Below are 21,992 nucleotides of genomic sequence, written 5' to 3'. Positions count from 1 at the left end.
TGCGCAATTAGACAATTAGTTCCAGTACTGGTCATGTTTTGTAATATGAGATTACCTTTAAGGTAGTAAGGCTTCTTTAGGCCATCGTGGTGCAGACGTGCCTTCCGCTCCTCGGCACAGCTGTGCCTCAAACCGTCCTCATGCAAACGCAGTCTATCTCTCCTGACTGCTTCCGACGCCATTTTGTCCCGCAAAGCTTTAGTCCGCTCCGTTTCCAGCGCTATGGCCTTCTCCAGCAGTGACAGGTTGCCCTTGGTCATATCGAAAACGTCCTCCGAGCGGTCGGACGTGACAGAGGTGGTGTCTTCATCGCAGTCCTGGAAGCACTTGTGCTCTGCGGCGCAGCTGGAGAAAGCCTTGGATCGAGGGCTGAGCTGCTCCTCAAGCTTCATCAAGTTGACCATGTCGGAGTAGTTTCGCTCAAGGACACGACACTCCTCATGAGTCTGATGATGCTGCTGCTGTTGAGCCTCTTGATAAAGATGATGAGCCTGCTGGTGGGGATGCAGATAATTACCAGGTTAACCGATAACTATCTATCTATCTATCTATCTAGACCAACATAAAAAGTAATGATACAAATTTTAAAAGGAAGTATATGGCCATGTAAACACTGCAGATAAATTTAGTTGTCACAATAAAATCAAAATCAACATCTAGTTATTAATACATAATTGAGTGGGAAAACAATATTTATGTGGCAGCAATGTGCCACCATTGATATATACGTCACAATATCGAAGAAAAGACTATCGCAATGTCTGTTTCATGCTGACCTCAAGGCAAGTGTTATTATTGCTGGAGAGACTCTCATTCGCTTAGGTGTGGACTTTGTGCTTTGTAAATTTGCAGATTGTTTACATGCACAAACTGCTATATTACACACACAAAAATAAGTAAAAAAAAACATTATATGGCCACTTTAATCCTTTTCTGTACACACACACACACAGGAGTGAAAACTGCTTTTTCCAATCCCAAATAACTCCCGAAAAATTGATATAGTGACACCAGCATTTCTTGCATTTCATTTTTTTCCCCAATTTCTACACAGTGAGTATGAATCTAAACTAACAACTAGTTGTTAATGATGTATTTGAACGTGCCTCAGAACGTGCGTCAGAAACGTTTCTCTCTTCTGAATGTGCGGTGCAAGACAATCCCAGGGAAAGAGCTATGAATCTTTACTCATTTGCACATATGGGCTGCATTTCTCGGCTGCCTCGTCATCAAGCGCTGAACGTCGTCTCTATTTAAAGGATCCTTAGAAGGCAGCCTTTGTTTTGCCTCCTTCATTCAGCTCATTTTATGTATCCTTCGCATCCCTCAATCACCCACAGTCCTTTGCACACATTTCAATTCTCGAAAAAGAACTGACGGAAAACAAGTCGGCACTGAGCTTGTCTTTTGTGAGTTTTTACTATACAGTAGTTTCATAAAGGAGCTCAATCTCATGAAACTCCTCATCTAGCACAGTGTTTTGGTAGAATGTCAAATACTTAATTCAGTCAAATACAATTAATGCAGTATGTCAATTCTTTAGCCTGATGGGAAATTTTTTACCTAGGGAAACAGTTTAAAAGTAGTCAAATTCTGCAGAAAAACTGTGAACTTCAGCACAATCGGCGCCGGATTCAGAGTGTCCTTTCGTTTTGCTAATGTTAGTAATTTAAGTGAATTGTACTTTGTGTAGGCCTATTTATTCTATTCATTTAGTTTTTCTCTGTTCACAGCAGCACTGCTGGTAAGTGATGCTGTAATAATCCTAAATGTTTTGTTGTTGTTTATGCTGCTATGTGCCAATATAAAAATAAACCCCTTTTTATGATTTTTTTATAGTATTTTTAATGTTTCACAGGCATTCGTCCATTCTAATTTGATTTAATTCTAAAGTCTAAATCATGAATTAATTCTTAATTCTATACAATTCTAATCTAATCTTGTCAGCTAATGGTTAATGGTCGGTTAGCGTGCATTCTAAATTAAATGAAAACTCTAAATGAACATGCATACCTGCTGGTTATTGTTGAGCCGCTCAGAAGGCTTGGTCTCGCTTAGCTTGCGCGCCAAGTCAAAGCACTGGTTGCGAAGACATTCCAAACTGCTCAGACAAACTTCCTCATCACTCTTCTCCCCCATCTGACCAGTAATGGTGGCTCTGCCGTTGATGTTCTCGCCCCCGTCGTCCTGGTACGGCTCTTCATGGAGGTTTTCTGATAGCGTGACCCCGTGACCCTGAGCCAGGAGCTTTAGAGAGTCCACAGTCTCTCTTACCACATCACTGTTAACATCCAGACTCAGCTCACCTTTCCTTGAGCCCTCCTCATCTTCATCATCTTCATCGTCATCTTCATCCTCTTCTTCCTCTTCTGCACTGTTTGAGGAGTTGCTGTTCATCTCGGACTCGGTCATGGCCCGGTAAGCAGCATCCTCTGCAATCTTGCCCAGGTTAAGCAGAGATTTGGCCACCAGTTCATCATAGTTCTCATATTCTTCGTTGTTGTTGTTGTCCTTCTCCGTGGAGGGGCTTGATCTGCAAGGACTGCAATCCATATGGTCACTCTCTGTGAAAGACAAGCAAATGTTTCCATACTACAGTAGTAGTTAAACTGAGAGCCTTACACTTGTTTTTTGAAGATCAAAAGTAGATCATTTTGAAAAAAATATTTATTTATTCATTTATTTTTTGCATTGTAGTATGGACTGTGAAATCTAAGGTATTTGAAAACAATAACGTTTGCATCCGGATTAATGTAGACCTGGTCTTAAAAATTGATGGGGACAAGAAGCCCCCCCCCCCACAATTAGAAATGGCCAAAATCTCCCCCCAAATTGTCTAAAAGTAAGATAATAAAACACAAATTACGATCAATATTTCATGTCTCATGTATTTATATAGGCCTATTTGATAAGTAGCCCTACAGTAAGAGATAAGTGTATCATGACCAAAAAATCTATGCATATTCAAAATATTTACTACTTTGCATTATATAAATATTGATAATATTATTATATCTCATTTGAAAGTCACGTGTCAAGTATCTGTAAAAGCGCATTTTTCCATCTTAAAAATATATCTAAATTACGTCATATGCTCTCATTGACAAATGCGGAACAATTAGTTCCTAATGCGTTCATGACCTCAAGGCTAGATTATTGTAATGCTCTACTGGGTGGTTGCCCTGCACGCTTAATAAACAAACTACAGCTGGTCCAAAACGCAGCCGCTAGAGTTCTTACCAGAACCAGGAAGTATGACCATATTAGCCCGGTTCTGTCAACACTGCATTGGCTCCCTATTAAACATCGTATACATTTTAAAATATTGCTGATTACTTACAAAGCACTAAATGGTTTAGCTCCGCATTACTTGAGCGAGCTCTTAACCCATTATAGTCCTTCACGTCTATTGTGATCTCAAAATTCTGGCCAGTTGATAATACCTAGAATATCAAAATCACCTGCTGGCGGTAGATCCTTTTCCTACTTGGCACCAAAACTTTGGAACAATCTTCCTAACATTGTCCGGGAAGCAGACACAGTCTGTCAGTTCAAATCTAGACTAAAAACACATCTCTTTGGCTTATCATACACATAACACATTATAGATTGCTATAATTCAATGTTAGGCTGCATAGTGTAGATCAGCCGGAACCGGGAACACTTCCCATAAATCCTGATGTACTTTGTACATCATATGAAGGATGGCGTCTACGCTAATATTAGTCTCTCTGTTTATCCCGAGGTTTACGGCAAACCGCCGGATCAAGGCCATATCAAGATCTGATGAAGGACCATCACATGGACACGACGACAACGCATCCCTGAAGTGCCAGCCTCATCAACACTGTGAAGGCCTCATGGACACCTCAACAAACTCATCTCCATACCGGCGTGATGACTCCGACCCCTAACCAGATGAACTGGATAAATATTGTGAAAGTTCTGATCCAATCTGACTTCTGACCTATTATGCCGCCTAAATCATAATCATACACTGTTTGTTTGTTGGCCAAAGGAGGACTGGCCCCCCGACTGAGCCTGGGTTCTCCCAAGGTTTTTTTCTCCATTCTGTCACCTGATGGAGTTTTGGTTCCTTGCCACTGCCGCCTTTTTTTCGCCTTCATTCGCCATTTGGCTTTTGGCTTGCTTAATTGGGGACATTTGGGGACATTTAACATTTCATTTTGAATTTAACAATACTATTACAACTTTACTTTCCTGTTATCTCTGTAAAGCTGCTTTGAAACAATTTGTATTGTAAAAGCGCTATATAAATAAAGGTGACTTGACTTGACTTGATAATGATTGAACATGTAGGAATGATCATGTACAACCAGCCTGTCTTTTTAAAATCGTCTTGCAATAATGACCAGCTCATTGCTGTGATGATTGGAAAAAATAGCTTGTTAGCTGGTAAACTACAGCACTGTTATAACATTACAAATGAAAGCCTTTTCACACACATTTTAAGTAATAATTAACAATCGAAAATCTAGCTTATATATATAGATACAACATGGACAATTTTGCCAAGGAAAATATTGATTATCAATATGACAATAGTTTAACACAAAAAAGTAAAACTGCCGATAAAAGATCTAATTGTTATAATACATATTAATTCCATGTAATGATTTTCTCAATATTTATGAATGCAACTGTTCATGGTATATATTAGAATTGAATCATTAGCTTAGCTACATGCTAACAGCAGACGGTTAGTCAAGTGTGCAATGAGGGATTGGCTGGTAATATAGCTGTGCCTATGAAGAGCAAAATCAGTAACTTATAAGATCTTAATTTAATTAACATGCTGTCGACAACTGTTCATGTAGTCAGTTCACTAGGTTTTGAGACAAAGCCAATATCTTAGGTAAGGAAACAGCACATGAAACAGGGTTAATGCCAATACACGTGGGCGTTTGATTGTTAATTAGACTGGAAGGCTCTGTCAGGTCTGATGAGTGGAGGGAGTATGTGTGTGTGTGTGTGTGTGTGTGTGTGTGTGTGTGTGTGTGTGTGTGTGTGTGTGTGTGTGTGTGTGTGTGTGTGTGTGTGTGTGTGTGTGTGTGTGTGTGTGTGTGTGTGTGTGAGTGTGTGTGAGTGTGTGTGAGTGTGTGTGTGTGTGTCCGTCTGAGACACATCTCACGCCTACTCCCTTATTTAGCAGACATTCACAGACCACCAGAACTGATTGTTGTAGGCAACAAGAATGGCATCTTGTGTACTATTTAGTTAAGTTGGCTTTGTTTAGCAAACAACCTGTGGCCATTCATTCTAAGATATATATATATATATATATAGATAGATAGATAGATAGATAGATAGATAGATAGATAGATAGATAGATAGATAGATAGATAGATAGATAAATAGGTAGATTGTGACATCCAGTATCATGGACTTGCTCTCTCTTGTTTTATACAAACGCAGCCGCTGCCATTTTGCGATGATTGTTTTGTACTCTGTTGGATTATAAGATAACAAACAGGTATGATTTTAAAACAGTTTAATCTAAAATCAATATATCTTATCCCATATAGTTTGAACATGCCGCTTGCTAGCAACTGCTCTTTCCGTGGAAGCTTTGCATTTAAAGAGCTAACAAAATATTTTGACTCAGATCAATATTTCATGTCTAATTATTCACTAATGTGGCAAGTAGTCATGTAATAAATGGGATAATGTACATTCGGCCGGTTGTTATCTCAGAATAACCCCTTCAGGCTGATGTAAGATCCTGATCACCCTGTTGGGGGTTTATTCTGAGATAACAACAGGCTGAATGTACATTATCCCTTAGGTATTTATTGTTCAAATTTAATGATGGATAGATTTACATTGGCTGTAATACGAACTGTCCAATAGAGAGGGGCACAGGATAAGAAATCTTTAAAGTTCTCTTTTACATCCGGTTTCCAAAATGACAAATAAATGCATACTCAGAGAGTGCTTCACAAGTTTGTTTATATCATCTGGATACTCAATATTGATTGGGTGAATGCAAGTTTTAAACAGTTTATTGTACAGGTAAGTTAATCGCTGTTCTAAACCAATGTGCTGCAACATTGTAACACAGACAAGTGCACACAGAAACATTCAGTAACGCAAAAAATAGCTGTCAGCGCTTTTCTGTGTTTGGCGAACAGGACGGCCGAGGGACGTGAGAGAACGGCGCGAGGCCGGTGGTGCGTTTGCTAATGAGCAACACCTGTGAAGCACACCGGTCTCACATCTCTCACGGAGGAGCGGAAGCATAAAGGAGGAGCGACGACGTTGATGATCGAGAGAGGAACAGGCCTGGTTTTACGTTGTGTTTGGTTTTTGTATTTTATTTTAGCCAGCAGTCGTCCGCGAGGGGCTGCTGGCAGTTATGTTTATTTTCGGTATCCAGCAGTCGTCCGCGAGGGGCTGCTGGCAGTTATGTTTATTTTCGGTATCCAGCAGTCGTCCGCGAGGGGCTGCTGGCAGTTATGTTTATTTTCGGTATCCAGCAGTCGTCCGCGAGGGGCTGCTGGCGGTATTTTGGTTTGTTTATTTTATTTTAAATAAAGTATATTTTGATTGTTCGCCGGTTCCCGCCTCCTTCTTTCCTGAACATTGTTACACTGTGATTTATCAATAAAATTATAAGCTGAAAAGTGCTATCATATAGCCTATTCCTTTCTGTTTTTGAAGTAACTAAAACCCACAGCTGCACTATTAGAGAGACGCTGCACCGGTAGAATTAATTCACACATGCAATCACTCTCTCACTAATCATTCAAATAAATATAATATTTACTGTGCTACTTTATCTGTATCTGATTTAGACCGAGCAGAAGACTGTGAGAAAATAAAGACCCATAGACAACATAACTGATAAAAATGAGCTGTCATGACGGAGCAATAGCCTTGTGGGCGGCTTACTGTCAAATGCCGCAGCTGTGCACAAGGCGACCCGAGTTCGAGTCTCGACTTGAGGTTCAGGTTTCTCAAACCAACCTCTAGTTGCAAATTGTGGCATGTTGCAAAGTATTCCCATCTCTTCTGTTTTTATTAGTGACATCATCAGCGATTAGTCGATTTCAACTCTACTTTAATCACAACAGTCAACTTAAAAACTCTGAGGTCGATCAACCCCTTGAATCATGTTATGATTAGTAGCAATAAATATCTTGATGCTCTCTGCAAGACTGTAACCTTACACAGTATTTCATATTAGGAGTAACTGTAGAACCAATAGACCCCTTTTCAGTTGGTAAACATGATGACGTTTTTATGTGGGCAGAGCTTAGGTGGAGGCAGAACGATCCCTCTGGCCGCTTCACTAACGCTAGTTTGCAAGTTTTGTTAGCTTGTTTTTTAGCAATGATGGGAGAAAATCAGATTTTATCTTAATGTGCAAGGTCACTCACTGTCCAGGACCACAATTGTTATTTGCAAAAGTTAATTTTAACGGACGGAACCAGATTGGCCAACCCATACACGCTCAGTCAATGGATGGACGATCTGACAGGATTAACGTTACCTCGGTTGAGTGGCCTGCCTTCTACACCTACCTGATAGAAAAACCGAGCGTAAAGACAAACTGAGGGCATATAAATCTTTAGATGCCTATAACTATGTGATGAATGGTCTTGACTTGTGGCAACGATACATTGCGCGGTCTTGCCCAGCGCCAAGATCAGAGGATGACAATGTAAAGTGACATTAAAGTGCAATTTTAATGATGTGAATATTTTCTAGAAATAAAAATATTTTTTATTTATTAAAATTATATTAATTAACTATGCATTTGATTATTATTTCTACCAGGTTCTTCAAAAAGTCTATCACAATCAATCACAACAATGTATACAACCATAGATGATTCACAAATAATCACAATAATTTAGAAAACATTATGCGATAAAATTTCAAATTGGATCCTGTAGATGATTCTTGCTAGCCTGGTCCCACCAGACTCTTGTACATTTCATTTGTACATAGAGTCTGGCACCGCTCCATTGACAAGCGTTAACTTCCTTGTAGGCGGGTACTCTATTGAAGTCTTAAACTATTGGATCTGCCCAGAGTCACTCTGGATCTGCCATAACCAATCGCTAACGTTTGGTTGTGACGTATGCCTAGCGTTCGCCTTAGCCAACTCATTCACCACTAACGGAGCGAGCTGGAAAGAACCTCCCGTGGGGAGGTTCTTGCTCCGCCTTTAACTTCTTGATATTCGGCAGCGTTGCCACAATGGACCGAATGGCTTCGCTCGCATCTTTCTCCACTGGCATTACTGAACTACAACTCAAAATAATGCACAACATAAACGTCATCGTTCTCAGCTACTCCCTCTGTTCGCTGATTGGCCCGGTAAAAAATTGATTGGAGAAAACCAAAGACTACAGCACAATCCCAGACCTAGTACTGAAGGAAAATGAAAATTGAGCGGAAGTACGTAGGAGGGTGGAGCCAGGCTAGATTCTTGCACCCAATAATAATAATTTAAGATCCTTATTATGTAGCCGAATCTGTGCTGGTTTGTATTTGCCGCCTCCAGTTTTCACTTTGTTTTGCCTCCAGCTAACGCCGTGACGTAATTTTGACGTCGGCGCAAAAGGGGTCTATAGTATGTGTTGTTCAAATGAAATAATATAAAAATATATATTGTCCAAAATGTTTCCTTAAAGTCCCCCTGTAGTGAATCATTTTATCCCTTAAAACTCAACTTTGATCACCAGAATGACATTTAAAGTTTTTTTTGTTGAAAAAAATTATTCATGCCTTAAAATAGCTTGAATGTAACTCGACAACCTTGCCTCATTTAGTATACGCGGTTCTATTCATATACAAATGAGCCCTGCCTCCACTCACTCACAAAATTCAGAGATCCCCTCGTTGACAATCACACATTGATCTGATTGGTTACAAGGTAGTTTGTGCCGTCAGAAACACCAGCGATTTCAAACAGTGTTCTTTAGACTGTCTTTGGTTCACTGCAGTTTTAAGGAGAAAATACTCAGCAATGGTGTTGACTTGTGAATTTGCACATGGTTTGTCTTAAAGCATATTAAAAACACCACATAGACATATAAACAACATTAAAAACTTTATTTTCACCAAAGGGAGACTTTAAACTTTTTTTTTTAATCAATCTGAATGTTGCTCATATTTGAGGGCATTGGTCCTGCCAGAGCGCTGCACTTCAAAGCTCAACCTCATTTGGAACTGAGCACCTCTGTTTTGAGAGGGCTGTTTTTAGCCTGATACTGAGACCGTATTGAAGGTCATCGCAAAACCATCCAACTGCACCTCAAATTACGGTGACCTTCTTCTAAAGATGCCTAACTGCCAAATCACCTCCTCTACCCCTCAGGAGGTTGAAATACTCACTTCACATTCAGGTCTGGTTTTGTTTCTAAACCCAAAAATAAAGCATTCTAATGCCAGATTAACCCTATTAAGCCTATTGTATTAGATTTGATACACACATTTCCAAAGCCTCCAACATGATCAATGCCAAATTACTGCATAATAACTCATTCTCTGTCCACCTTTTATGGATTTATTTGTGCCCTCACCTATTTCTTGAATTTGCTCCTCATTCTCTTCCTCATCTTCCTCTATCTCATCCTCTTCTTCATCATCTTCCCCCTCTCTTTCTACTCCTTCTTCCTCTTCCTCTTCCTCTTCCTCCTCCACCACTTCCTCTTCTTCCTGCTCCACCTCTTCATCTTCTCCATTAATTACTTCTACCTCTTCCTGATCATATTGTTCCTCGTTGTCTGTATATTCCTCATCCGCTTCCTCTTCTTCTTCCCTGTCCTCTTCCTCTGCCTCATCCTCCTCCTCTTCCTCTTTCTCATCCATCTCCTCCATTTTGTGTGTTCTGTAGCATTTCTCCATTGAATGCTGGTCTACTACTGTTAGAAAGACCTTCCTCTTGGCCGAGGGCTCCAGGGCGTGAGTCTCCAGGGGTTTTCTCTTCTTGGCGACGGGACAGCCATACACACTGGACATGGAGAGATAAGAGAAAGGCAATTAGCAAGCTGGCTTGTGAATTGCTGGGCTTTAATACAGTCCAGCTCACTTAAGACCAAGGTACATAATTTAAGGCACACAGGCTAAAAGAGTTTTGAATTGGGACAAATATAGCAGGCTGCATGCCAAATCATTTAGGGGTTACACAAGTGGAACAATCAAGAGACTTTAGTCAGGATAGACGCCAAATTCAATTTGCTATGAATGACAACAAAACCGTGAGACAGTATATTTAAAGTGCCCACATTATCAGTAGCGGCCTTTGCTACACTCTCAGGAAAAAAGGTACAAAAGCTGTCACTGGGGCGGTAATTTTTCAAAAGGTACACTTTTGTACATTTTAGGTACTAATATGTAGCTTTTGTACCTTTTTTTCGGTGAGTGTGTGTTTCACCCGTTTCACTTGAAACTGGCCTCACTTAAAATAGAGCCCAGTCCCATCATGCCACACACACACCTGGGTCTGAACATAACAGGGGCTTGGGGCAAAAATACCCCAAAAATCCAAGATATGGTGCAAAAAATCTCTCTGTATAAATTCTTGTTTTTAATATTTATAAGCAATGCCACATGAGCAACAGTGCTGATTTCTCGTATATCAGCAGCACATTTGCAAACGTAAAATTGATTTTATACAGTTCAATAAACGAGCAGTTAATATTAGTCGGTTAGTCGCAGAAAGAAAGAAAAACGTCTGTTATTTGTGGTTATTACAGTAATTCAGGCAGGAAATCCAAACTTTCGCCTATCATCCATCAACCTTAAAGTCGTAACATGAAACATGTAAGTAACTTGGCCACTCATTCTAACGTTAACCTAGATAAATGTGCTCTATTATTAGGAGCATATCCAAGTGTTTGTGTGGAGGGTGAAAGCTAAAGTATTAGGGCTGATTGACATTGAGACGCCAGTGCAATTCTTTCCTAATAACAGTGGAAACTACTTAAAATACTCATACTTAAAAAAAAAAAAAGGTCATACATAAAGATAAGAGTAAGACATCAATCGAAACTGTAAATGTCTACTTTTATTTGTGTAAACTCACAATAACAAAAAAATGTACTTTTGAAAAATAAAGAATGTGCTTTCTGCCGTCTCGGTCTTCGTGAATGCTCGTCACAAAAATGAACTGAAACTTAGCATATAGACTACTTGCCTCACAGATAGAAGTAATATTGAGGCGTCATGAGCAGCTGTAAACAGTATTAAATCTATGGTATCTATGGTGTCAGTATTGAAACTCCAAGGTCAAATCAAAACAGCATAATAGGCGTTCATTATTACTATTGAATTTTCAGATTTGTATTGGAGTTTTTGTACAGAAATTTGCACGACAACACAATCTGCTGAACAGATATATAGGCAACAACTGCGATGGGAAAAAATGGTGTAGAAACAATTTTCACTTTGCAAGTAAATTTCACAGAAAATTACAAAGAAATGGCAAGAAACAAATTGAAGTAAACATGAAATGTTGAAGTTGAAATACTTCAATAGTATTTTCTAGTAAAACATACTCCAATAATCTTGTTTTATTTACACCTAAAAAAACATTTTTACAGTGTTAGTCCTTTTTTGTTTTGTTTAAATTAAATATTAAATTTAAATATCCTAACAATTTTAACATGCAGTTCTCATGTTTCATAAAGTAAAGCTATTTTATATATTTATGATATTTAATTTCTGAAATGTAATAAGCAGCAATTCAATTCATTAGACATCAAAATAATATTGAATAATAATACAATATTTCGATGACCAACCATACAACAACATAAATTAAATTCCTGTCCTTTTAGAATTGAATGCGTTAAATCACTAATGCCCAGGGAACTTAAGCAGTCATCACACACAAACACACACACACGCACAATACCTTGCAGCTGTGAGATTAAGAGGTGATTAATTGCATTTTATACCTTCAGCAAATATATATCTTATAGATCCTCCCAGCAGCAGCAGCGGCAGGTGATTTTATCATCCAATAATCAGTGTATTGATTCAGTGTTCAGACCAGTGAACATCATGAGTTCTTTTCATTTGAGCCAAAGAGAGTGAATAACAACTCTTTTCCCTCAACAATCTAGCCTAACACACAGCCAGCTAACTGTACATTTGGTAACTTGTTTTTATATTTTATAAATTTGATAAATATTTGATTAATTGAGGGACTTATAATTTGAATTACGTTATAAATATGTATGCTTTGTTGTTACAGTTTTTCTGAATTGCTAAAACACTAAACCCCATTCTCTGAACCAAATTCTCAATAGCCTAAACCAATTTGTCGAATAAATCACTCTTTCTGTAAAACATTAAAGGGATACCCCCCCCCGGCTCTTGCTCTTTGTATAAAGTTTGTATGGCTAATCACGATGGCGGAAGGTAGTTTTGAAGTTGAAATGGCAGAAGGGGATTTCGAAGATCTGTTGCGCGAATCGGATACTCGCGGCTACCTGTACGAGCCGCAATACAGCGATGAACAGTTACGGGAGATGTAGGAACAAGAGGCGGCCAGAGCAGCTGCTGCAGCAGGGGAGCAGGACCTGCTTGGCGGTCAGGAGGAAGAGCCCGGCCAGCCAGACTCGAGCTGGGGCGGACTGGTGGTGTCAGTGCTCTCGCTGTGCGCCTATGGAAACAGATAGAGAGTCCTATTGCTGTCACGAATTTCAGCGATGCCATTTTCTTCTGGATGAGATTAATTGGAAACCCCAGCCAAAGCCCGTAGGGACAAACGGACGGCTTAGTATAAAGTGAGTATTTGTTTTTTTTTGTGTTTTTTTACCAAGACGTAATGTACAGAGTTTGGACATCCAGCATTATCACAATGTTCTTCCCGCGTAGTCAGCTGAGCTATTGTTGTTATATTTACATCTATGATAGCATACTGTATGTGCAAATAGTTCGCATTGTTAACGTTTTGCTTACTGTTTTGTAGACAATATCGCCTAACAGCCTACCGTCACTTTATGGAATGGTTCCTGCAAGGCGAGAGACTTGGTAAAGACTATCGTCTCGTTTTGCCCACCTCTGTTGTCCAGGATATCAGACGGAGATATCCAGCTCCTGACGGGCATTACTGTGAATATAAAGAAACAGCTGAAGCTCTGGAAGAGCTTTGAGTGTAAAAGTGTTAATATTAATTATTTTTTTAATTAAAAGTTATAACTCGCATTGGTTGTGTTTTTTTTTATAAACCTTTACTGTTACGAGTATGTATTAGCCTAGAGAATGTGTGGAGAAATTTGTCGGATACTGCCGCCACCTAACCGGTAGGTGTGGTTTGGGAGTGGCCTGGCCTCGTAAGGGCAGCAAAGCAAGTGCATTCTGGGAGTTGTAAAAAATAAATGTTCTGCCTTTTCTCAGTCTAGAATGCTTTAATTTCAGAAATAATTTCACATTTCTACTATATAAATGACCACTATTAAATACAGATTCATCTTCCCAGAGCTGAAGTATTCCTTTAAACATGTTCAGGTAGTTAAAACACTGTTTGCAAATCTCATGCAAACTCTTAACACATTTTAACTCACTAAAACACATTTTGCACTGTGATGCACTTATGTTTCAAAATGCTAAACACAGGTAGGCAAAAGTTAAACACAACTACAATACAGTTGTCATCGTTTTCACACAACGACTGAAAATTGTTCATACTTATTTCTAATGATGTGATCAAACCAGCTGTTCCCTTTCGAAAGCTACAATCGATGCTGCACTGCTCAGCGCATTGGGAACATAGTTTATCGTGACCAGCTGTGAATATTGTGTATAACACGTCAATGAAATTGACCCGGAGGTAATATAGCCTCGGTCGGTGACGTCATCGGCACGCCCCCGCGACACAAGGCTATAAGTAGATGAGCCACAGGTGCATTGTCAGGTCTTTTGTCTTCAGACCATCACTGTGCATGTGTGAACGTCCAAACTCTCTCTCTACCTTTTGTCTGATACAGATCTTTGCTAGGAGTTAGTTTATGCAGGCAGTGTGCAGAAATTTCTCATTTCCAAAATCTTTTTCTCTCTCGTTACATCTAAAGACTTTAAAAAGTAAAAAAAGAAGTGAAATGAGCCAACAAAGAAATAAGCGCTGTGTTCATCCATGCTCCCGTCCCATGTCTGAGCTGGATACACACGATTATTGCTTTGTGTGTTTGGGGGAAAAGCATGCGGTACTGGCTTTAGAGAGCGGCGAGTGCGAGCATTGTGAGTGCGTCTTATTGTTAAGATGCTTCGCACTCATCTCAACTATTTCCAGTCCCCACACTTCCATCGTGGGGCTTGCGTATGGATCTGCATGACGAGCAAGAGACGGGTCCGTCCCTTTCGCTTGCTGCATCACCAGATCCAAACATCCTCTCTCGTGATCCCGAAGTGCTTCTTCGGTTCACGAGGGGGATGACATATCTCTTGGGTTTTCAGAGCACGAGCAGCCAGCCTCTGAGCATTCCTCTCGCGAAAAGAGATCTGTCGAGGAATTGCTAGAGGTTGTTACTCGCGCAGTGGCCAGGTTACAGCTTGACTGGCCATGCGAACAAGAGACCCCCAAACACAGTAAGCTTGAGGATAGGTTTCTGTCCGGTGGCAGGGGGGAGAGAACATTACATCAGTCTCTCCCCTTTTTCGAGGACCTCCATGATGAGCTGTATAAATCATGGAGTAAACCTTATACTTCTCGCGTTTTTGTGCCCTCGACGTCGACTTTTTATATAGGTATACGGAGATGCCTCGGGTTGAAGAGACGCTCGCGAGCTATCTCTCACCCAAATTGGCATCTTCGATAAAGAAACCTACCCTCCCCACTAAACCCTGTTGTATAACACCATCTTTAGTGGGAAAAGCTTATCAAGGTGCAGGTCAGGTTGGTGCTGCGCTGCACACTATGGCAGTGTTACAGGCGTGCCAGGCTGACCTGTTGAAGGATTTGAGTGCGGGCAGAATGATCGACGAAGAATCATTCTCTGAGCTTCGTCGTGCCACGGATCTGTCTCTTCGCGGGACCAAGCAGACGGCCCGTGCCATCGGCCGTTCAATGTCTGCTTTGGTCAGCGCGGAGAGGCATCTGTTGCTTAATCTGACAGGGATTAAAGAAAAAGATAGTTTGTTTCTTATTGACGCTCCTATTTCTCCATCTAGGCTGTTTGGTGACTCAGTGAACACCGTTGTCATCCATTTTAAGGAAGTTAAGAAATATGAGGAAGCGTTCGTTCAGTTTCTTCCTCGCCGCACTCAGGGGGAGGGGCCGTCTGCCACCCAGCCCCGCCCCGGTCCTTCAAAATCCAGCAACCTCCCAAGCCAGACCTCAGGACTATTATTAATAAAAAGAAAAAAGTCCTGATGGCCTGGCGCCCAATCTGGTGGGGGTAGTCCCCCGCGGGATGGGGCGCGTTCAAGATCTCTTTGCCCCTTCTCGCTACCCTCACAAAACCACTCCATTCCCGCCACCTCTCGTGCTTCGAGGGGCAGCGGTTTCCAGCGAAATGTTAGATGTTCCCTTGTTTCCGGCTGTCATTCCGGACGCAAAACATCTAACATCCCCTCAAGAGGAAGTATTAAAATTAATACCACTCTCAGAAAGTCTGGCAGCGTGGAAATTTCTGCCAGGCGTTTCTGCGTGGGTATTAAGCCCAGTAGAGTTAGGATACAGAATCCAATTTATCCGTCGTCCTCCGCGTTTCAACGGCGTGATTTTTACTTCCGTGAAACCGGAGCTGATGCATGTACTGTTCGCAAGAGCTGCAAACTCTTCTGAGCAAAGAGGCCATAGAATATGTTCCTCTTCCAGAGATGGGGTCAGGTTATTACAGCAGATACTTCCCAGTTCCCAAAAAGGATGGGGGGTTGCGTCCAATCTTAGATCTTCGAGGCTTAAACCGTACAGTCAAAGCGCTCAAGTTCAAGATGTTAACCGTCAAGACGGTCGTGTCGCAAATTCAATGTCGCGATTGGTTCGTCACGATCGATCTGAAGGACGCATATTTTCACATAGAAATATTGCCACAACATAGGAAATTCCTGAGGTTCGCTTTCGAGGGCGAAGCGTACCAATTTCGGGTTCTTCCGTTCGGCCTAGCCCTGTCACCCCGCACATACATAAAATGCATGGATGCAGCACTGGCTCCAATGTGACTCCGGGGGATTCGCATTTTGAATTACATAGACGATTGGTTAATTCTAGCACAATCACGAGAGATGGCGCTTCAACACAGAGACATCGTGTTAGCTCATCTAGTTTCTCTAGGGCTGAAACTCAACACCAAGAAAAGTGTTCTTTTTCCTGCTCAGAGAACGAATTACCCCGGGATCGTTTGGGATTCGATTACGATGCGGGCACAAATGTCTCCCGCTCGAATCGAGACCATTCGGCAGACCATGACCAAAGTCAAGCTAGGCCAAGTTCGCACTGTTCGTCAGTATCAAAGAATGTTGGGTCTCCTCTGAGCCCTCAATTCCTCTGGGGCTGTTACACATGAGACCATTTCAATTTTGGCGAAAAGCCAGAGGGTTTCATCCAAGAGCAAATCCTCAAAGTTAAATAAAAGAGACGCGCCGCGGGCTTCGTACACTATCTCTGTGGCTCAGACCCCGGTGCCTCGCCTTGGGTCTCACTTTAGGGGCGAAGTGTCGTAGCAGACTGCTAACGACAGACGCCTTCCTGATGGGCTGGGGAGCGGTCTTAGATGGCCGTCCAGCTCAAGGGGAATGGGAGGGTCATCAGCTCGATTGGCACATCAATTGCTTCGAGTTGATGGCCATATTTCTGGCTCTGAAATATTTTCTCCATCAATTGAGGGGCTGTCATGTCCTAGTGCGGGTGGACAACACAGCAGCAGTCTCTTATATAAATCACCAGGGAGGTCTGTGCTCACGCAACCTGAACAGAATAGTGAGGCAGATTTTTCTCTGGGCCCAGGGCAAGTTTCTGTCACTCAGGGCAGTTTACATCCCAGGACGTTTGAATGTGGGAGACGATCTATTGTCCAGACAGACACTACCGACGGGGGAATGGAGACTCCACCCGGAGGTAGTGAAACAGATCTGGGCCAGATTTTGCAGAGGTGCCCCTCTACTTCTCCGTTGGGTTTGGATGCAATGGCGCACTCATGGCCCAAGATGCGCCTGTATGCGTTTCCTCCAGTTTCTCTGCTCCCGGGAGTTCTAGCCAGAGTTCGCCAACTAGGGTCTTGCCTCTTACTGATAGCGCCGCGTTGGACGAACAGAGTATGGTTCTCGGAGATAATGTCTCTCCTCGACGGCTCACCGTGGGCGATTCCGGAGAGGAAAGACCTTCTGTCTCAGGCGGAGGGCACGATATTCCATCCAAGGCCCGGCCTGTGGAATCTTCACGTTTGGCCCCTGAGGGGTACAAATTATAGGGTAACTAAACACTAAAACAACTTTTTTTAGTTAATTATCTGTAAGAATGGAGCTTCATAAATGCTGTTCATTGATTCGAGTACATTTTTTGACATTTGGGTATAAAGTGTTTAATTTTCAAATATATGGTGTAAAAACATCAGAGTGCTGCCCTCTTCAGGTTAAACGGAAAGCTCCTGCAGTAGGGGTACTCTCTGACGTAGAATACTCTCTGACGTCACTCGGTCATGCCCTTGGTGCGAGCTCACCACGCCCTTGGCAGCCCCTGGTATAAAAGCATCTGGTTCCGTCAAAACTACTGTAGCGAGTTGGAATTACAAGTATTGAAAACGATCAGGATAGATACGGTATATATTAGCATCTAGTTAGCATAGCATTTATATAGTTATTTAGATTATTTCGTATAGCCTAGGTAGTTAATCTCGCCAATCGCTCCAGTGTGCAACCTGCATTTTACGTGGGATTGCTTCTCCAACGCAATGGACGTGGAAATGGGCTTCTCCACACAGCTCGCGCTGCCAAACGCTGCTCTTCATACCTGCATGAACTCCACCACCGCAGCTGCGTCATGATGTGAGTGAGTATATATTTTTAATCACAATTTATGTTCCTTCTTATTAGGCTAATGTTAATCCTCTGGTGTCGACAAACGCGCCGGCGCGATTTGCTGATTATTTTTTTCACATAGCAGCAAAATATATTGAACGTAATAGTAATAATAATCCTGGAAAAAATTACCTCAAAATGACTGAATATAAGAATAATCGGATGCCGATCGCGATGCGGGAGTTAACACCGCAGTTTGAGCTGGTGTGCACAGACAATTCACCCTCCTCCACTTTAGGTGAAGGTGGGAGAGAAAAATTCTCGGCTTCAAATTACCACTCTGTTGCAAAGCTACTTGCGTCACTCCATTTTAGCTAGTTTGACAGCAGCTGTCACTGCGGGTCTCAGGTGCACGCCCCCCCCCCGCTCAGCCCCACCCTCGGTTCGTCGCCTCTATCTCCGCTGGGCTCTGCCCACTTTTCCAGCATTTTTCAAATATTGCCAGTGGGTGGAGTCAGGCTTTGACCAGGGGTTTAGTTACCCTTTAAGAGACACTGGGCTTTCGCCTGATGTTATTGAGACCATTCTGAGTGCTAGGGCTTCCTCCACTAGAAAAAGTTATGCCGGTAAATGGGGTGTTTGTGAAAGGTGGTGTGTTGAACACAATGTAGATCCAGTTAACTGCCATATTGCTTCAGTGCTGGACTTCATGCAAGAGAAATTATCAACAGGCACATGTCCTGCCACTCTTAAGGTTTACATGGCCGCTCTTTCGGCTTGCCACGCCTTAGTTGACGGGGCGCCACTTGGCAGACACCCTCTGCTCTCTCGCTTCCTTAGGGGAGCCAGGCGACTGAGGCCTCCAGTAAGAACCAAGATCCCTTCTTGGGACTAAGCTATAGTTCTGGAGGGCCTGGTTGGCACCCCCTTTGAACCTATAGAATCAGCGTCTATAGAATCAGCGTCTGACAAACTTCTGACTCTAAAAATGGTTTTTCTAATGGCAATAACTTCATTGAAAATAATTGGGGATATGCAGGCTCTGTCTATCTCGCCATCCTGCTTAGACTTTGCCCCAGGAATGGTGAAAGTGATTTTTCATCCAGATCCTGATTACCTGCCTAAGGGTCCATTTTCGGCTGTACATCCTGTCACTCTTGAGGCTTTCTGCTGCCCGCCGTTCTCAACCCCGGAGCAGGAGAGGTCTCATAGACTGTGTCCAGTCCGTGCTCTTCAGGCCTACGTCCACCGCACTAGCCAGTGGCATAAGTCGGAGCAACTGTTCGTCTGTAATGGAGCAACAGAGGAGGAGCTGCTACCAAGCAGACTATGTCGCATTGGGTCAGGGATGCTATTGCTCTTGCTTATGAGGCGCTGGCCAAGTTTCACCTATAGGTCTTAGGGCTCACTGCACCAGGGGGCCCCTACAACATGTTTGTGATGCGGCAGGATGGTCCTCTCCGCACACATTCATAAGATTTTATAGTTTGGACTTTCATGCCACTCCGGGCTCTTATGTCCTTGAGTCGACATCACAAGCTAATGTCTAGGCTCTCTTGCGTTCTTGTGAAACACACCTGCACAACCGTGGGGGTCCAGACATGTTCAAGCACAGCGGCGTGGGTATTGTCGTTCCCAATGCGCTGAGCAGCGCAGCATCGATTGTAACTTTTGAAAGGGAACGTCTCCGGTTACTTAACTGTAACCTTGTTCCCTGAGAAAGTGGAACAAGATGCTGCGCTGCTTTGCCGTGCTGAAGATGTCCTAGGACTGCTCTTCAGACAAATATCCTGACGATGCACCAGTGGCTCATCTACTTATAGCCTCGTGTCGTGGGGGCGCGCCGATGACGTCACCGACCAAGGCTATATTACCTCCGAGTCAATTTCATTGACGTGTTATACACAATATTCACAGCTGGTCACGATAAAATATGTTGACAATGCGCTGAGCAGCGCAGCATCTCGTTCCGCTTTCTCAGGGAACAAGGTTACAGTTAAGTAACCGGAGACGTACATAATACAAGTCAGTTCAGATACCCAAAATGTACTCAAAATGTTGCACTGAATGTTGTTACCAGTAATGGATGGAAACAATATAAGAGGGAGAGGAGGAAGAATATGTGTATAAGAGGTGGTGAACAAGGAGGGAGAGGATGAGGACGAGGAAGAGCAGGTGTGGAGAATGTTGTCAAGGCTGGATCTGGCTTTAGGGTTTTTCCCTTTGCCTGCAAAGATGATATTGTCTGTGATGTGGACAAAGTCCTTAGACTGGACCAACATGAAGACATGATGCTGAAGCAGAATCAACGATTGACCTTGATTCTGCAGTTGCACAAATATTCTGAGTGACTATAACATACTTTTCATTTAGAGTTTTTTACTGTAATCTTTTTGGCTTTTGCAGTTGGGTCACTGAGTGCTGAGTATACAGACATTTCATGGGCCTACTATTCAATATTCAGTATAATATTATACTTGCAGTGCATACAGTATACCATTTATTCACCTTACTACTGCAAGTTGTCATTACTATACTTTTTTACGTAATTGCAAAATTTGTTTACTTTGTTTCAATATACTTTTTTTCCTGTAACTGCATGCTTTGGATTCTGTGTTCTCCATTTTTTGATGTGGTGTCTAATGAATGATCTGTAGTGTTTATAATTTTGACCCGCTGTGTGTACGATCTGAAAGCATTGTTTGATTTTGAACACAGATAAAATGGTTTTGAGGTAATTGTTTGATTTTGCCAGAAGAGTCAGAGGTTCTGTGAATGTGGTTTGAAAATTTGGTTTCGTCTTTAAGGTTTTGAGAAAGTGAGTGATGGTTTCAAGAAATGCGTTTTAGCAATTCAGAAAAATTGTAATAAGCTTAATCACTTAATAAAGCTAACAATAGGTTATTGTTGTAACCCTGGTTCTCTGAAACATAGAGTGGAGAGATCCACCTATGGGAAGGGCATCTGTACCAGACCTCTGCAGAAGCATCCAACTGCACCAAGTCTGGCTAGACAGACAGAAGCGCGCAGCCAATGACATGTAAGGCCCCACCCGCTTACCTCAGGGCATACAACACCTGCAAGCGCTGCTGTTCTCCAGTAAGTATTGTTACGTCCAAGGACGTATATATATATATATATATATATATATATATTTGTGAAGTACATGGTTCTGTGATCTGTGTGTGCTTTCTTTGTTGTTTTGGTGTCTCCTGCTCTCTTTTGGCTCCTCCCACTTTTCACTCTGGCAGGTAGCTGATTACCTCTCCAGCTGAATACCTCTCCAGCTGAACCTGCTTATCCAGGAGGGACTCAGCATAAAAGCCAGCAGAACTATCATTCAGGGAGAACTCTTCTCCAGAGCATGGTCTGTGTCCTGCCCGGCCCAGTTGATGAGAGCTGTTGTGGTCCTTGTTGTGGACCTGTGCAACACCGTGCCCCCTTCTGTTGTTCTGGCTAGAGAACTGTTGCTTTGCTGCCTATTGTTAACCCCTGGAGCCACGCACTGTTTTTTTTGTGAGATGTCCCAGTCCATACCTTTTTGCTTTGTCATTTAAGCTGTTATCTGATTATTTGCTTTGTTTATTGTCTGGGAACTGTAGGGAGGTGGGTGCCATCTTTATTTTGCTATCCCCTGTTTTCTCCTGGTTTGTGGTCAGGTAGGGAGAGAGTGTACATTTTCTGTTGTTTATTTTTATTTTCTTTAAGAGGTTTAGTAAGAAAGTGACTCGCCCAGGCAGATTAAACTTTTGTTTGTTATTTTTGGCATTGCCCGCTCCTGAAGTCTTTGTTTCCTTCCCAACTTACACTCCAAGTAAATTGTTGTTAACTTTTTGAATAAACTTGTTGAAAAGAACTCCCTTGTTGTGGTGCTGTGGCAGGGCCCTGACCATTGCTCTTTAAAATCTTAAACTTTGTTACGTTCGGACCCCTAGACATTCATAGAACGTAACAGTATATTCGCTTCTCGTGCGGCAAGCAGGGCGAAGCTTATGGATCTCTCCACTCTATGTTTCAGAGAACCAGGGTTACGACAGTAACCTATTGTTCTCTTT

The 21,992-nt window shown here is 42.1% G+C and overlaps 1 protein-coding gene across 1 annotated transcript in view; it reads right to left on the bottom strand.

Moving 5' to 3' along the window:
• The window catches only part of myt1lb (myelin transcription factor 1-like, b), a 267,848-nt gene that overhangs the window by 120,542 nt on the left and 125,314 nt on the right, over window positions 1-21,992 (bottom strand). The window contains exons 6-8 of the mRNA XM_077238574.1: window positions 9,555-9,985; window positions 2,014-2,564; window positions 56-494 (exon numbers count right to left, since the gene is read on the bottom strand). Of these exons, the coding sequence (XP_077094689.1) occupies window positions 56-494; window positions 2,014-2,564; window positions 9,555-9,985 (1,421 nt within the window). The remainder of the gene's footprint in view (window positions 1-55; window positions 495-2,013; window positions 2,565-9,554; window positions 9,986-21,992) is intronic.

The sequence above is a fragment of the Siphateles boraxobius genome, unplaced genomic scaffold, assembly GCF_051911475.1.
Source record: "Siphateles boraxobius isolate OS27281-9 unplaced genomic scaffold, OSU_SipBor_1 22, whole genome shotgun sequence".
NCBI classification, from domain to species: Eukaryota; Metazoa; Chordata; class Actinopteri; order Cypriniformes; family Leuciscidae; genus Siphateles; species Siphateles boraxobius.
This window is presented reverse-complemented; position numbering and strand designations above follow the sequence as displayed.